General features: G+C 39.0%; 1 protein-coding gene across 1 annotated transcript in view; it reads left to right on the forward strand.

Annotated features, from left to right (window-relative positions):
- csmd3b (CUB and Sushi multiple domains 3b) overlaps nt 1-18018 on the forward strand; it is a 236710-nt gene that overhangs the window by 174453 nt on the left and 44239 nt on the right. Inside the window, exons 32-44 of the mRNA XM_038725460.1 lie at nt 2720-2833; nt 2947-3042; nt 3431-3634; nt 3861-3985; nt 4486-4582; nt 6864-6968; nt 7069-7187; nt 9231-9300; nt 9890-10006; nt 10268-10477; nt 11718-11906; nt 12958-13135; nt 16413-16558. Coding sequence (XP_038581388.1) covers nt 2720-2833; nt 2947-3042; nt 3431-3634; nt 3861-3985; nt 4486-4582; nt 6864-6968; nt 7069-7187; nt 9231-9300; nt 9890-10006; nt 10268-10477; nt 11718-11906; nt 12958-13135; nt 16413-16558 — 1770 coding nt within the window. The remainder of the gene's footprint in view (nt 1-2719; nt 2834-2946; nt 3043-3430; nt 3635-3860; nt 3986-4485; nt 4583-6863; nt 6969-7068; nt 7188-9230; nt 9301-9889; nt 10007-10267; nt 10478-11717; nt 11907-12957; nt 13136-16412; nt 16559-18018) is intronic.

An 18018-nucleotide genomic window follows, 5' to 3' on the forward strand; every position in this document is an offset into this window, starting at 1 on the left:
TATTGGCATTTAAATTGTTGGTTTACTGATTATTACAATGGCTAACTCATTGGGTTTGACTTGAGCTTTACAAACAATCGGTAATTGGTGGATATGATGTCCAATTATGCCCTGTGGTGTTATGAATAAATACCAGCTTTCCCTGAGGCTCATGATAGTTTCTGTCTCATTATATTTGCATAGCAGCTTTTGGAATGCCAGCTTCTCAGCTCCATGTAGACATTTTGACTGAAAGGAGCTCACATTTGGTTGGCCTACATATTGTACAAGACACACAGACAGCATCCCTGAACCTCCCACACAGAGCGAGAGACAGAGATTGTTTTGTTACGTTGTGTAAGTGCTTTACGTCATGCCCAGATTTGTGAAGCAGCTGTCATTCTAAAAAACAAAACATGTCTATAATTTGTGATCTTACAGCTATTGAAGGTTACAGGCTCAATGTTGCAATATCAAAATGGTTTAATGATTAGAAGAGAATTTGAAAGCAAACCACTGGACAGGTATTAAATGGATGTTTCACCAGTCATACTAATGGCTCCTTCAGTGTTAACACCAGGTGGGGAAAACCCTTGGCTTTCATCCCTGTGGAGATGCCATACCTCCTGTTGAATGAGGATATGGCTGAGGACACCCACTCAGGCTGCTTATCAGGAGGCATGGCAGCTCTACAGGGATTGATGACCAGGTTTCTACATCTGATGTGAAGAGTTGTAGAATCCTTTCAAATAAAAAATAGATTGGTTTAAACTTTGCTGGACATGTTACAACATGGACTACTGAACCCGGTATACGTGAATGCAGTGCAGAAGGATTTCACATCCAACAAGCCATGTGGTTAACTCAGTGTGGGACAGCACTGCTGTTATCTGTGTGTGTGTGTGTGTGTGTGTGTGTGTGCTTGTGCGCGTATATGCGTGTGGCTTTGTTTGTGTGTCTTTCAGTGTTGGCATTAAAGGTATATATGTTGTTCGTTGTTATCTCAGTAACAAGTAAGTACGTAAGTAGGTAAAGTTTATTTGTTTAGCACCTTTCACAGATAAAAATCACAAAGTGCTTCGCAATAAAATGCAATGCAGAACTACAAAGTAAAATACAATGCATAAAAGCCTCCTTGAATAGCAGGCTTTTGAGTGAAATCTACTGTGATATCTGAAAGTGTGCTATTCCATGTAATGCTTATGAATCTGCGTATGAATTATGGCACATGTGTGTCCCCCCGCCTGAAATTGCTGCTGTTTTGAGACAGTTTAAGATGTGAACTCATCCACCTGCTCTGCAGTATGTCGATATTACAGCAAGGAATGATGGAAACCTTAATCACTCTGATTTTCTTAAAATCTATACATGGTGGGAGCTTTTAAGTATTTCTGCTGACAGGCAGTATGTTGTCATTCTTTATAACCACTCTACAGCATGCCCTTAAACACCTCCTTATGTACGACGATGGCATAACTATAAGATGTAAGTACAAGAGGTTAGAATCATCTACCCTTTAGAGCTAAACTCTGTTCTTGATGATTTGTTGTTTTGCATCTGCACAGGCAATTCAACTGCAATTGAAAATCCCATGTTTTGTTTCTGCTCTGTATTCTTTGACATTACTTTAACATGAAACGAGGATTTACATGAAAGCCGACAGGGTATTTTTTGTGAGTCAGAGCGATGTTTTAGCAAAATGCGGATCATGCTTTCAAAGAACTCCACAGAGAGAAACAGCCTTGTACAAAGTGACCAGTGACCTTCTTATAGCGGAATATCCTTGGCAATGTTCAGATTTAATCCTTTACACCTCAGCCTTTGGGGCCAGAGAGAGGGGGAGAGGGAGAGGGAGATGGAGAAGTTTTGTGTTGCGTGTGTGTGTGTGTGTGTGTGTGTGTGTGTGTGCGCGCGCGCATGTGTGTGTAGTCGGGGGGGCTGACTTCGTTGAGGCTGAAATGAATGTGATTTAACCTAAAGGACATCTTTCTATGTGCTGCAAACAAACAAATTTTCACAACACCTCCAGATTTGCATCTTAAGGCAACTTATGGATGATTTGTTGACACAGTGATCAACAAAGACAGAGGAAATTGTACTGGTTTAAGTAAATACGGGGCCTCAGACGACCCGGGGGGCTTCTAATGCTACTTGCCACCACAGCTGCACTATAATGTTCTTGGTTTAGCAGAGGAATCTCCAGCTATTATAGGGAGGTCTGGGTTTAATTCCTGGCCACTGCAGCAGCCTTTTCACCTTTGATCATGCTGAAACTGAGTAAAACATGGGTTTCTGGCACATGGGTTTGACAGGTTACAACTTGTACAATACGCCTTTCTTTCAACTCTAACTGCCTGAAATACTGTAGACAAGACAGACAAAAAACATGTTGCCCTACTGGCCATATGTTGACAAAAGTAAGTCAGTTTTGGCAAACACCAGCATCTCACACTAGCTGACAACACTGAAAAACACTCTAGCCAGCTGATGAATTGTTCGACTGGGGCGTAATGAAGATGAGGTGGTGTTTTGACTGTTAAGTGTTCTGATGTGTAATTTTGTGCCAGTAGTTGGCTTCAAATAGAAGTCGACATGGCAGCTTAATAAAATTTAAACTAGGTTTTACAAGTTAATTTTATTATTAGAAGGTCAGGCACAGACAGTGGCATGAAATAATACTTTGCGACCATTCAGGTGTGGTTAACTCATCAACTCGTTTTTTTTTTTTTTTTGTCTCCAGTCCTCTTTGGTCAGTTTGTGTTGTTCCAGACATCTCTAAATGACGTGGTGGAAATCTACGATGGACCCACTCAACAAAACACGCTACTGTCTTCTCTCTCTGGGTCCCACTCTGGTAAAGATGAATTGATGGCTTGTTAGCTGGATGGACAGATACACAACCTGAGCACTAACCGTATTGTACGTCTTTAATTCAGATCTTTTCTCTCTTTGACTCTGTCTCTCTAGGTGAGTCCCTCCCTCTGAGTTCGGGAAATCAGATCACGATAAAGTTTACCACAGTTGGACCAGAAACTGCTAAGGGTTTTCACTTCGTCTACCAAGGTCAGCCAATCACAAGTAGCCAAAGTTATTATTTATATTCAAATTTAATATCATTATTGTTATTAGTGGTAGTACTTATATGTATGTATATATGTTTTCAAAATTACTGTTGCCAGAATCATTAAAACAGACATTTTCTGTTATGTTCCCACAATAGCAGTAAGGTGTGTGTAGTGGTAATTACTACCCCACAAACCGTAACTTTCTGGGCCTATTGCTTAGCTCTTGTATTTTGTAGAAGTGGCCATTTTACATACAATGCCACCTTTTCATTTGTATGCATTTAACCTTTATTTAACCAGAAAAGCCACATTGAGAGAGCCATGGCCATATATATCGTCATCAATAAAGTTTTTTAATGGTTGTGGAATCTTCCTTATTTCTGCAGCTGTACCAAGGACCAGCTCCACCCAGTGCAGTTCAGTCCCTGAGCCGCGCTTTGGGAAGCGTCTCGGTAATGACTTTGCAGTTGGCTCCTTGGTGCAGTTCGAGTGCAACCCTGGTTATGTCCTGCATGGCTCTACTGCTATACGGTGCGAGAGTGTTCCAGACAACCTGGCACAATGGAATGACACCCTGCCAACATGCATAGGTAAATATGACTATTCAAAGTGCAGTAGCATCTTAAGATACGTTCTCAGGCATACGATGGACTCTCTACTTACTTACTCTCTCTAAAACAATTCAAAACAAATTCAGACAGTTGATATGCAGATAGCATTTCAATGTTTCCGAGGCCCTAAGCCTAGTTATGCCCACTCTGTCACCCTGGCCTCAGGCTCTTTGGTCTCCTTTCTGCTCTCTCTCCTCTCTCTCAGTTCCCTGTGGGGGGGTGTTGACCTTTCGTCGAGGGACCATCCTGTCACCTGGATATCCAGAGCCCTACGACAACAACCAGAACTGTGTGTGGAAGGTCTCTGTTCCAGAAGGGGCTGGAATACAGGTAGTCCCAGTCGCACGCTGCTTCCTGGCTGACCTATGTATCATTGGCTTAAAAGCTGAGCAAGCAGGATGTCAAGGAAGATAAGATATTATTAGAAGCATGAATGGATGGATGGTTTGTGAGAGAGGGCCCATCCAGAGATAACTAGATAGGATCTAATCGTGAGAGATAATGCCTGATTGTGTGTAAGCTAAACCGCTCTCACGGACAAATACAAAGACAAAGATGCCTCTGATACAAAATGGAGTCTGATACAAATATTTGACAGACACCTCGCTGCGTTTTTTTTTTCTTGACATTGAGTACGTGTGTTCTGTGTCATTTAACTTTTTTGGTTCAGTTTCATTAGATATTTACATCAGTTAACAGATCATGTGTTTTACTTTCTTCCTGAATTTGTTTTTAGAATGAGCAATACAGGTGCTTTTGTTGAAGACAATGAAACATGAGCTAACAAGAACAATCTGTGTCTTTCTCTTCGTCTTTATCTGCCTGTCTAGATACAAGTTGTGAGTTTTGCCACCGAGCATAACTGGGACTCTTTGGATTTTTACGATGGTGCCGACAACCACGCACCAAGACTGGGCAGCTACTCTGGTACACTGTTTTTTCAGTATTATGTACAGTGTTGTACATATGATGGCCATTCTTGCCAAAAAGTAATTTGGCAAATGAATGAATGATTAAGCGTGAGACAAACTGCAAGAACTAAGCATTAGGAAATGATCTTGTTGTAATATAGCATATAGTTATATTAATATTTTAGTTGTGACAATTTTGATAGTGATAGTAGTAAGAGGGGACACTACTGAACTGAATTTTAAAGTAACAAAAAATATCAAAATAAAATTTCAGATGTAGGTGGTTGCAGTTTGATTTCAGTATATAGGGATAAAAATGTTTTAAGGCCAGGGCCCCTTTACATGCATTCATACTCTATGTAACAAAATAAAGAAGAAGCCCCTTGTCTTGTATAGCTTGACAGTTAAATGCAGTAGAGTTAGAAAAACATTGTGTGTTGTGTTTTGAGGCGTACACGATGCATGTGGCCCCCTGCTAAGAGTGCAGTTAAAATGGTTCCAGTCTGAGTCTCCCTGCAGGAGCTGAGGAACACACACAGTGACACCTGCCTGTTTATCTTTGATTCCTTGAAAGACATATGAGAAAAAGTCGTCGCATAGCTAATTGATCCCGTTACACTCTGTAATGCTCTGCTAAGAATAGATATTTCCTAAGCAACTTATGACATGATGTGTCACATTAATTCCAAAACAATACAATGCATTTCTGAATTCTCCCAAAATTTACTACACAATGTGGTTAGGTATATTTTATACCTAAGGTAATGTAAGATGTTTGTTTTAACCCATGACATTTATGGTAGAGTTTAATATTTACAACTGATAATAAAGCAATCATATAAGTGGTATAAACCCTTATTGCAAGTTTTACATTGATTTATCACTATGATGTTTTATTGCTCTGCATGCCTTTTATGCAGCCAGTGAAATGTCTTTTGTGGCAGGTAAAATCTATTAATCCACACACCAGCAGCAGCACACATGCTGTGTCAATATGTTACCCACTGTTTTTTATTATATTATATTACTAATATAGTCAAATATTTCAAAATAATAATAATAATATTTCAAAAAAAAAAAGTGAACTCATAATCCCAAAAAGAGTGTTGTACATTAGTGTGCCATTAGAGTGGCTAGTCCAAATATTGGCACTGATTTCCATGGAAGTGCCTCTTCTCCAGTGCTCCGGCAACTCATATTCAACCAAAAGATGTGTTCACTCTAGGTGAAGTAATTCAAGCAGCTGCCCAAAGGGAGTCAGCATGTTCTGGGAAGTCTTCTGATTATCTAGCTAGCTGTAGTGAATAATCTATGGAAGGGCTTGACTTCTTTATGACAAACTGGATAAGAGGTTACATTATGGGCAATGAAATGACTTTGAGAGTGATTCTATTTCCATACAAAAATTCATTAATGTGTAAATACATGCAGGGCAATGATGCATTTTTTTTACTGTGATTATTTACAACTGCTAATTAATACTGTCATATATCCTAAAACAACAGTTATGGTTAAATCCATGTAGTTAATTATTCATCATCATTCATCATTTATTATTAAAATCTTTTTTTCCCCGATATGATAATGAATGAGATTTTTTCTGGAGTATTGAATGTGACCAGCAGGGGGGCCACAGACTATTCAAAAATGTACTAATTAATTTCCCTCACAACAGGCAACCAATAACATCCTTTGGCCTAATTCACTGTTCATTCAGAGGAATGCCTCTGTACCTTTGTAAGTTTTGCTGACACACCTGCCTCTGAACAACAAAACAGCATGTAAATCAAAATAAGGCTTTGCTCGCTGCTCACTGGCCTCTGACAAAATTTAAAAACTCCACATGTGGCTAGTATCAGAAGATACTTTTACTACTGTTGCATCTTAATGCAAGACAATTACATTTTCACTGATAAAGATATTAGAGTTGGTTAATATCCCTTTACATTAAAGTACATCATCTACTATGTTATTGTGAAGGGCCCTGACAGGATTACACTGTTGCACTGTGCCAGCTTTGCTTCAGTAGTGCAGTCCTGTTTTTTTACTTTGTACTTTCCCTTGCCACGCTAAGTAGGTCAAGCCAACATTTTAAAAGTGGTTTCAAATAAAACAGATGTCTCATATAAAAGTAATTCCCCTCTCCCTCCTTCGAGAACACTTCACAAACAAAAAAACAAAAACAAAATGAAGGTTTGGGAGGCCTTTGTTGTTCCCTTTGCTGTCAGATAACTAAGATCATTTGAAAAATGTGATCATGATCCTCTGTTGCTCTCTTCCTCTCTCCATGCTTTCAGGCACCACCATCCCCCCTCTCCTGAATAGTACATCTAACAACCTCTATCTCAGCTTCAGCTCTGATATTAGTGTCTCAGCTGCTGGATTTCACCTGGAATATACAGGTACCATATTTGTCTAGTACACAGCTTTATCTGTGGCATTGCTATATATACATGACAACTGAAAGTTTTACAAACATATTTATTTCACATTTCTTAACAGCCATTGGTCTGGAGTCATGTCCAGAGCCCCAGACTCCAAGCTACGGAATAAGACAAGGAGACAGATTTATGGTGGGAGACGTCGTACAGTTTTCATGTGAACAAGGATACTCTCTTCAGGTAAAAGTACAACATATATGTTAGGGTGCCACTCAATGTAATGTCCAATTTTTTTCCCCAACATTTTCCAGGTCCCACCCCCTCATTCTGTTCCTTTTATGATGCATGTGAGAAGTTCATTCAGATATATTAATATTTACTGGTAGCTCAATGGGCTCAATGCTTTTATATTTACTTTCATTGCCATAAAATGTTATTTCATTCAAAATTTCTCTACCAAAGTAAATTAAACCTTGAGTAAGTATTGTTATAATTTTAGTTTTTAATCATTTAACTGTTTTCATATTCTGATTTGTGTTAATTATTTGGTTTAAATACTATGTAATCAGAATAATATTTTGGGGTTAGCACTATTGCAGCCGTAGTCAGTAGTATAGTTAAGTCTGTGCAGGGTCGTGAAGGGGCTGGAGCCAATCCCAGCTGTCATTGGTGAACCCTGTACGGGTTGCCCGTTAATCACAGGGCTAACAAGTCATACACACGTTCACACCTAAGGGCAAAGAGTCACCAATTAACCTATGCATGTCTTTTGACAGTGGGAGGAAGCAGGAGAACATGAAGAGAACCCACACAGACACAGGGAGAACATGCAAACCCCACAAAGAAAAGCCTAGGCCTCGATCCACAGAACCTCTTGCTGTGAGGTGACAGTGCTGACCACTGCACCACCATGTTAATCTTAATTATTCTCATTTTTAGCGCCACCTACCAGTTATTTTCTGGTACAGTAAAGAAGGACACTTCAAGAGAGGTCACTTAACAAGAGCTTCTTCTGCAGCTGGTGCTTCTATTTGTTGGAGCGCAGTGCGGACGTATACATTTAGGCTCTCAGAGCTTTCCACCGGGCTCGGTGATCTACAGTCTGAACATTTTCCGGTTTCGCCACCCAATTCCGAATGAACTGTCACATATGGTAAATGGGCTGTATTTGTATAGCACCTTTCTAGTCTTTTCGACCACTCAAAGTACTCATTACATCACACTCACCCACCTATGAGCAGAGACCCAACTGCTCATCAGAAACAGAAATTAACTCATTCACACACTGATGGCACAGCCCCCAGGAGCAATTTCGGGTTTCCAACCTTCCTTTAAGGCGATGACCGTTCTACCCTGAGTCAAAGCCGCCCACTTATGCCACTTCAACACTTCCATAATTAAGGTCTATCTGAAAGTCTATCTGGTTTACATGTGCATGTGTTTCGTCCACTTCATAGAAATCTGCAGCTACTCTGTGAGCTGGAGAACTAGCCTACAACAAAACACATGTAGCTGTTTTTTAAGCTGCAATACAGTCATTCTCTGGACACTGCTTAAGTGTTTATTATTAACTTATGAAGTAACTGTTAGCAGCTATGTGTCTTCTTTTTGAAGAGTTTTACATTATTCTAACTTGTGATATTAAAGTTAATATTACATGATAAAATCGGAAAATGTTGAATATTGTAAAACTTATTAAAAAAAAATATTATTAGAAAACATTAAAATTTTGTCAACTTAGTTTTTGTCACATTATTAACACATTTGGAGGGTGGGAAGATGAAAATTATAAACTTTATTTTTGAGTGGCACCCTATTATATGTGTATACAATCTGTGTCTTTCTTTGTGCACAAATCTATTCCAGCTACTGAGGAGCTGAGAAGAACTGGAGGATCATCATTGCAGTTGTTTAATGTAAAATGATTGCTAGATATGTATGTGAAATCATTAAAGGCTGCTCACCCTTTCTGATGTGCCATCATTCACTCGTTTTATCCCCTGGCTGGACAAACCAAGAACTATTTAAACTGAATCAGAAGGAAACCCTGCTCTCAGGTGGTTTCCCCAGCTCATACTAAACATACAACTCTGGTGTGGTTTGCACAACTCCTGAATAATCTATGTCTCTGGTGTGGTCTGCCCATTTTTTGTGCAGTATACAGCTATACTGCATGGATATTATTATTTGGTAGATAAAAAAGCACCTTTAGGCCAACTAATTTAAAGCGCAATTTCCTACCTATTAAATGATAATTGATTGTGGTTGCTTCTATATTTCTAGGGCAATGCTCATATCACCTGCATGCCTGGACCTGTTAGAAGATGGAACTACCCTGTACCACTATGTCTTGGTAGGTGTTCTTCTACAGTAAATTTGTGCGCGCGCGCACACACATAAATATGCACATGCATGTGGTCCAGTCTGGATATACAGGAGATACAGGCCAAACTTCAGTGCTGCAGAAATGATGCAAGCGGTCTCCATTGCCTGCTCCGACTCTGAAAAAGAAGTTGTTTGATCAATTTACTGTTCTGTGATGAGCTGATTAGTTAGTATTCTGTGCAGAATACGATTAAGCTTTTAAACTGATGCAAAGCTCCGTCAGACTCTGCCATAAACATGCAGTGTGTGCCAGAGAATCAGCATGCTCTGAGGTAAACTAGAGGGAACAAGCCCTGGACACATATCTAGTTGCACAATGGTAATTTATTCAAGAAGGGTATTTATTAAAGACTCAGCATATTAATGTTTTATTCAAAATGACGCAAATTGTCAGGTTGAACATACTCAAGTGTAAAGCCAGTAGCAGTGTCTTAAAAAAGGAGAAGACCTGCATGTCTGCAATACTCAGCGAGGTCAGCCTCCTGCTTTTGATGTGTTTCACTGAACCACTATTGCCTATTTTTCACTCGTTCTATGTTATGTGTGTGTGTCTCCAGCCCAGTGTGGTGGGTCTATGACAGATGTAAGTGGAGTGATTCTAAGTCCCGGTTACCCCGGCAACTACCCCAGTGGATTAGACTGCACTTGGACAGTCAACTTACCTGTCGGCTTTGGTAAGAAACACTGTCAACTTTGTGCATTTCGCTCTCTGTGTATCTGTTTTCTCTGTCTGTGTCCGCCTCCCCCTTCATATATATCCATGTTATCTATAGATTTATTCACTCACCACCTCACAATCAGTGTTAGTGGCTTTTATCCATGTGACTGATGAGTGGCTGCAGAAGAAGCATTTACAATTGCTTTTATTGCTGGCCTCTCGTCAGTCAAGCTTTGCTGATTGCTGTAAATGTCATAAGCCATGCATTTTTTCTCAGGTATCCATCTTCAGTTTCTGAACTTCTCCACTGAGGCGATCCATGATTACTTAGAGATCCGCAGTGGAACCCTGGAGACGGGCTCGGTCATTGACCGGTTCAGCGGTCCAGTCATCCCCAAGCCTCTGTTCAGCACCACCCACCAGACCAGCTTCTTCTTCCACAGCGACTATTCACAAAACAAACCAGGGTTCCACATCACATATCAAGGTAAATGTTGTTTCTACAAGTTTCCTCTCCTGCCTTTTTGTGCACACTGATCACTTGCTAAGCAAAGAAAACAAGAGCAGATGCATGACTGTGCTTTTTTTTTCTGAAAACAGCAACTGTTGCCACTGTGGAAACTTGGTTAGTGGATTTATGCAACTGTCTGACTGTGACTTAATCTCTCAGGAGTGACTAACAACAAAATGATCTACATTGAGGGAATGATAAAAATGTGTCTTGGCATCTAAAGCACTTCTAAAGCACTTGCCAAAAAATTACATTTTTGGATACATTTCAGTGATGAGATGAGTTTTGTATTATTCTATCTGACACTAAAAAGGTTCTGAACAGTTTTATATTTATTATGACAAATCTTGTAGAGACTAATTTGTTAAGGCTAATTCCATTAATGTGCAAATTACAGTGGCTGATGAATACCTTTATCTCATCACGGGAGAACTGCCAAAGTGTTTTAAAACAGGACTATTATTGCAGCAGTCATGTTTGTCTCTTCAGTCATGCAAACCTTTGACTCTAGTAACTTTGGCTGTGAAATGTCACTGTGACTAAAACGTTTAAATGGCAGACTGTTTGATTTCATTTGAGACTACTGTGGCAAGTACAAGCTTCTGTGGTGCATGGTACCCTTGTCAAAAAGTTAATAATCTTAATTTATATCTAGACATCTGCACCTGTTATTTTTTTGTCAGTTTCTCTACAGCATTTCATATTTCAGTGTTTCAGTTGCACACTGTATGAAAATGAGTTCTGACAAACAGCTTTTAAGTAGGAGGAGAACAATCATTTAACATAGAGTAGTTAAGGACAGAATTCAGTCCATTTACAGGATGTTTAAAATGGGTTCAACCTCTTGGACTGGCAGCTACAGCTGGTGGTCGCGATCTTAAATTTATTTTGTAGCATTGGCCCGTAAAGACCCGTAAAGTTTAGCCAAAGTATATTGTGATTAATTGTACCATCTTTGTTTGGATTTGACTGATTGTTGACTGCTTAGTTTGATTGATATTGATTTGTTATTTCTACATTTTGATGTTTTCCTACGTGGTTTATCTAGTAGATGTCTTGTACTGACTTACTATTGTTTAACCAGTGGTAGAATGGATGTATGTATCGTCTCTTTCTGTTAATGGCTTGATTTTACTACTGCTCTTGGACCATTTTTATAATCTAGTCATGGATTATTACTATTTTCCTGGACTAATCTGGGTTATTGTCTCTCAAGCCTACCAGCTCCAGAGTTGCCCAGATCCTCGGCCATTTCGAAACGGCATTGTGATTGGCACAGATTTCAGCGTTGGGATGACTGTGTCATTTGAGTGTCTGCCTGGATATTCTCTGATCGGAGAGGCTTCACTCACATGTTTACATGGAATCAGCAGGAACTGGAATCACCCTCTACCACGGTGTGAAGGTAATATAGGCTGTTGCTATAACTATTACTATGTCAGAATGTGTCTATTTGAATAAGCTAGATGTGAAATTGCACAATGCTGTATTGTGAAGTGAATACAAGCCGTGTTAGTCACTTCCTTGCTGATAGTTCTGCTAATGTTGAATAGCTCACTTTTTAAGACAAACAGTATATATGTTTGCTAAGGGGTTTGGAACATGGGGCCATCGTGTACCCAGATCCCAAGAAAATTAAAATATACCTGTGTACTGGTAAACTGTTCTTTCAGTTCAGAGGAGGAGGGTTTTTTTAGATCATGTATTCCCCTGGCCATCCTAAAAACACCCTCACTTGTGAATGCTTTTTAACAGCATTTCAACACGACAATTTCGACATCATCACTGTGGTGAATATTGCTAATGGTGTTTCATATTATCACTTTCCTGACTATGTTAGAGTATTATTCCGTTATTAAACAGTGTAATCAGTTGATTTTGACTGTCGCACCGAGCGTAAAGTGAGAAAAAAGAAACATTTTAAAGCATATGCAACTTGTAACTCAACACAGCAATGTAAACTGAATGACAATGACTATGAAATTAAAATGAAAAGTGTATAAACTAAATTTGGAGGAAATAAGAAAATAACTATTTTATAGCAGTAATAATATATATTTAAATTTTATTCTAACTTTATCCAAGTTACTGCCAAGTAATCTAATACGTTTTTTTATTATTTACTTTAAGGCTAGACTTCGGAGCACTAACACTCATTCAATGACCCATAAGGACCCTTTTTAATTAAAAAAAAAAATAAACTCTTAATATTCAGTTTTATAGCTCTCAGCTGTGATCGTATGACATCACTGAAAAGCAACACCTACACTCCCAAGGAATACCTGTGGTGCAGAACTGAAATAAAACTGTAATGACAATTTATTAAAGGTATTAAGGTGTTATCCAATGGTCATTACATGACTGATAGAGATGTGTCCTCTCTCAAGCTTCGCAATGGTAATACTAATTTGCTGGTAATTTATTAGGGGTAATTCTGTTAATCTTCTGTCTCACAGCTCTCTGTGGTGGCAACATCACATCCTTAAATGGAACCATTTACTCTCCTGGGCACCCCGAGGAATACCCCAACTTCCAGGACTGTGTGTGGAGTGTTAGAGTTCCTCCTGGACACGGGATTTACATCAATTTTACTGTACTCAGCACTGAGCCCATATATGACTACATAACCGTCTGGTAGGTGTTATTTACTTATTTACTTCTTCAGGTCTTAGTTCTAGTTTTTCCACATCTTTAATTCTTATGTGCTACTTCTTACCAATCCTTTCCTTCTTTATCAAGATTTATTTCACCAAAAAAGGGTTTTTATTTGACTGAATAGCCATTTCATTTGTACCACATATTCGGAAAACTTCTGGTACACACACACACACACACACACATACACATACACATACACATACACATACACACACCTTCTCTCTTTCACACAGGATGTCATGCTCCTTAACATCTTTTCAGAGCTAGCCACTAATTGGCTAAATTCCTGCAAGGGTTACTATGACTACAGACATCTCTCCTTGAATATAAAGTGACATAATGTCCTTCTTGTAATGTTTCGCCCGTCTCTTTTTACCCATACGTCTCTCTTTCCTCCCCTCTGTTCCTCACTCCATCTCTGAGTCTCAGTCTGTCTTATAAGTTATAAAATACATCTTTCTCTCCCTACCTGCCCAGCCTTGACTTCTCTCTTCAATATTCTTTTTTAGGAGAGCAGGTGTTTCAATGGTGCTAAGACACCATGTTAGATAGTGTTCTGCAGGTACAAGGTGGCAGTAGAACCATAAATAGACTGTACAATCTATTTCTATGGTTGCCATGTTGCTGCCCCTTCTCTATAGCTAAAGCCTGTTTGCTATAAATAGACAGCAGGGTGCAGCATCAACAGTTTAGAAACGTCACCTGGCATACAGACATGGAGAGGCAGTGCTAGGCAAGGAAAACACAACAGCAGCAGGGTAAGACATGGTGTGCTGCTGATACATTCTCTTGCAAATGGTGTATTTTTAGACCCAACACAGAAGGACCAAATGTCTGTCTGGTACTTTTGTTAGCCTGTCATAATGTTAGCGCTGTCAGACTTCTAGATTTCCAAGTTTGGCTGTTTCCACAGTCCACAGGAAGCCCTGTGATGATTATAACTAAAAACGTTATCTACCCTGTGTATCTTTTTCCAACAAACACCTGGATGACCCATACGTGTCCAACACTGACTATGTAATACTTTGATAGTCTTATTCCTTAGACAAAGACAGGTACACCAAGACACTGAACACTGTAAGGTGACATTATTTTCTAACAGAATTAATGATCGCATCAAGTGACCTGAGGTAAGTTACAATGACTCTGCATCTAACACTATGTGCCACACTCTCCGGTTAGGTCTAACTTGCCTTTGGGAAAACTTTATTTTAAGAGGTTCTAATTCAGCTGAAAATAAAAATGCAAGGGTTCACCACTAATTGTGCCTCTTAATGTCTCAGGAGCCATTTTTCACAACTGTCTGATTGTTTATTTTCTGTCAAATAAGTAGTTTTTTTTTTTATATTTAAGGTGAAGCAATCAACCAGTAATGCAACAGATGCAACTAATTAGATCATTTAACTCTCTATTACTCTATTGTTTTCTTTGATTTTTTTTTTGATTAATCAATTAGACATGACCAGAAATTTATCTTTACACATTGCAAATTACTAGTTTATTTTAACATAGCTACTAGGTCAGGAATGATCCTTCAGCCTCAATTGATTTATCATTTAGTCTGTCAGAAAATAGTAAGAAATATTAACAAAAACCCGACATGACATCTTTAGATTACTTGTGTTAACAAGATTGCTGGGTATCTACAAACATTTTGCATATCTTTAGCTGCAAATAACAGCTTTTTACTGGATATAAATACTATCAAGTTCAACAGTTTGTTTCTTCAACCATTGGAGTGTGGGTTGTTTAGTGTGTAGATCTTGTTGTGCATAGATGTAGCACATAATTGCAATATGCATCCTGTCTTTCCAACACCAAACACCACAACACTGTTGAGTCATGTGCCGTCCACCCACAGCCGATTCGGCGGACGCCATGAATTGGTCACACAGCATGTTTCTGACCCTGCTGTCAGTTATACGGAAAAGTGAACAAACTGCTGAACTCACGCAAAGCAAAGAAAATAACCACACACAAACACACTCAAATCTCACAGTCTCAGCCACACAGCCACAAAGTTGGTTTCCTGTAGAGAGCACAGTGTCAGTGGCAAAGGTGTGATTTTCACAGCGGTCTCCACAGTCCAGCGCCAGCCAACCTGACAGTCAGTTAGTCTGCTAATTGGTCTCATACTGGGAGGCGTACTACAGGATTTCACAGTAAGAATCATCATATATGTCACAGATGTTACCCCGTGTTGTGCTACCCCATACACTAAAGCCTCCTCTTTACTGTACATGTTGCCATAATGCACTCACAAATGAGTGTTTGCATCAGCAACTCAGGAGTGGAAAGCAATGAATGAAACTACTCTGATGACTCTGAACCACTCAGCATGAATCAATCAAAGAAGGGTATCATTCCTTACATAACATGACAGGTATAATTGGCCTCATCCAAAAACACTTAACAGCAGGAAATAATAATTTCATTGCACTTGATGATGATACTTTTTAATCACTGGTAATGAGACCGCTATTGGTTAGTTTCAGTCTGACAGCTGGTGGGTCGGGCATTAAAGATGAAATATGATCATGACATTGCACAGCGAGCCTGACCTGCCAGTTGAGAGATAACTTCCTGTCTGCCTTCTGTGGTAATTGTGTAACTTTTCATGAATGCCAGGCTGATATTAGTGGCATAAAAAGCGTAAAGCAAACTCTACAACAGGATTCACATTTGTTATTCTTACACTCTGACGACAGTTCAATCAATATTGATAAACTCGAGCATCCCTAAGCAAGAACAAGAGAGCCAGGGCTTTAAACTGTGTTGTTATCAAAAGACAAAAAGGAGCTGCTCTTTCATAAGTGACTTGGAATCTGAGTCTGAATGTTTTATATCTAAATGAGCCTTGTGACATTGTAGTTTGGGTTGTTTTAAGAACGAAGATGAGCACACATCCATGCACAATCACTATGGGTGCTGGCGCTTTGTCACACAATGTCCGACCCCATTTGCAGTCAATTGAGCAGCTCCAGGTTTTGTCTCATAAATATCATCAAGTCTCACCAATCTTTCATTTCTAGCCTCAGGAAACCATTTCCTGATCACAAATGGCTATTTAACTGTCAGAGATGACTGCAATAACTTATTCAAATTATGTTTTGGGTTGCCTTTTCTCTCCCATTGTTCTATAAAGAAAGATCCAATTTTTTATGGGCCTTTAGTCTCTAAGTACCCCTTTTAACACAAGCTTTCTGTATGTGTGTGTGTGTGTGTGTGTGTTTCTCTCCTTGTTTGTTCGTAGGGATGGTCCAGATCAATCATCTCCTCAGATTGGTCAGTTTAGCGGGAACACAGCTTTGGAGTCTGTCTACTCGACCTCCAACATCATCCTCATCAAATTCCACTCTGACTTCTCTGGAGCCGGCTTTTTTGTCTTAAGCTACCATGGTAAGACAGTAACAACATTATCAAATTTGTCACAGAGGTGGTGAGCATATAAATGTACAGAATATACAGAAACTGGAAACATCATTTGATTGTGTTTGTTCAGGTAAAAATGTTATCCTCATTAACTGTATTCTCTGCAGGCTTTGTTGCCCTGTGTGGTAGTGTTAAAACTATAATGCTGTCATTAGTTGTAGCTGCAGTGATGGCATCGATCTGTTTGCTGTTAGACTCTCTTCAACTTCATCCTTATTATGTTCCACTCAGACCTGCTTCCTTTGACTCATGAAGTTTGGTCTCCTGCAGGAACTTTTTACTTTCTGACTGAAGCCGCACAGCCTACCACAGTAATAATGTATTAGCCACAGTGGTGCTATTGATAGTTGTTGTATTATGAATTGAATTGCTATTCTCTGCAGAAAGGTCCTCTTTAGCGTTATTGACCACTTTGGTGTTTGGTCAACATTTCAAAGCTTTTATCAATCTGATTTCATCTTTGAGTGTACTGAGGCCTTTTTGAATGCCACTACTCCTGCTACGTCAATTTCCAGATACTTAAAATGATGGCAGGTTGTTTTACAAATGAGTCGTGCAATACTTAAGCAAATGTTTTGATGTGTGAGTCACTTTTGAGAGGTATTAAAACCCTTTTTTTCTCCAGTTGGTTTCTTGTCCAAGTGTGTTAATAAAATACTGCAGTGAATCCGTGTGATCCTCAGTGATCAATGATGTCAAGTAAACATATTAGCAATGCTGTATGAGATATAAGTGTTGCTATTGTTGCAGGGAAGAGTAGCTTTGCACAGAGTTGGTTATCTTGTAACCTAACCTCTGAGTGAACATCAATTTTGTCACATCATTGTTTACTTCCGGTTATAATTTCCTTTGTTCTAAAGAATCATATTTAATGGAAATAGCTTTAACTTTCAACCACACAAGAAAATCACAACACAATCTAAAGAAACTATTTTTTAGATTTAGATTTTCTAATTACTTTTAAATTAGTTTTGTTTTAATTGGTACTGTAGTCATGCAACTAATTTATCATAAATAAAAGGAAAAAGTAAACCGGCAGGTTAAGATTTCCATGAAACGATGTCCTCAGTGAAGGTGTGTAAATTACTAAGTCTTTCTTTGTACGATAGCTTCCCATAGAAATGTTGTTATTTTATGTTGCCGTCTTACACACATACACAGTCACCTTCCCTCCACAGAGTTGTGGAAATTGTATTTTTAGCTGGTCCTGAGCTGCTCTTTCTCCGTGTCAAAACTGTCTATGCCATTCAGTTTTTCATTTCATTTCAATCTTTTTGCTGTGGTCCTTCGCTGCACTTAGATTCCCTTTTTGTTTTCAAACTCTGTTTAAGAGGAAAATATCCCCATTCATCTTTTTTTTTTCTTGTTTCGCCTGTCTGCCTGCAAACATCAATCTTTAGACGCTTTTGCTTCTGTCTTTTTTTTTT

The sequence above is a fragment of the Micropterus salmoides genome, unplaced genomic scaffold (genome assembly GCF_014851395.1).
Source record: "Micropterus salmoides isolate LMB-PRFRI ecotype aquatic unplaced genomic scaffold, ASM1485139v1 Ms_hic_scaffold_17, whole genome shotgun sequence".
Classification (NCBI taxonomy): Eukaryota; Metazoa; Chordata; class Actinopteri; order Centrarchiformes; family Centrarchidae; genus Micropterus; species Micropterus salmoides.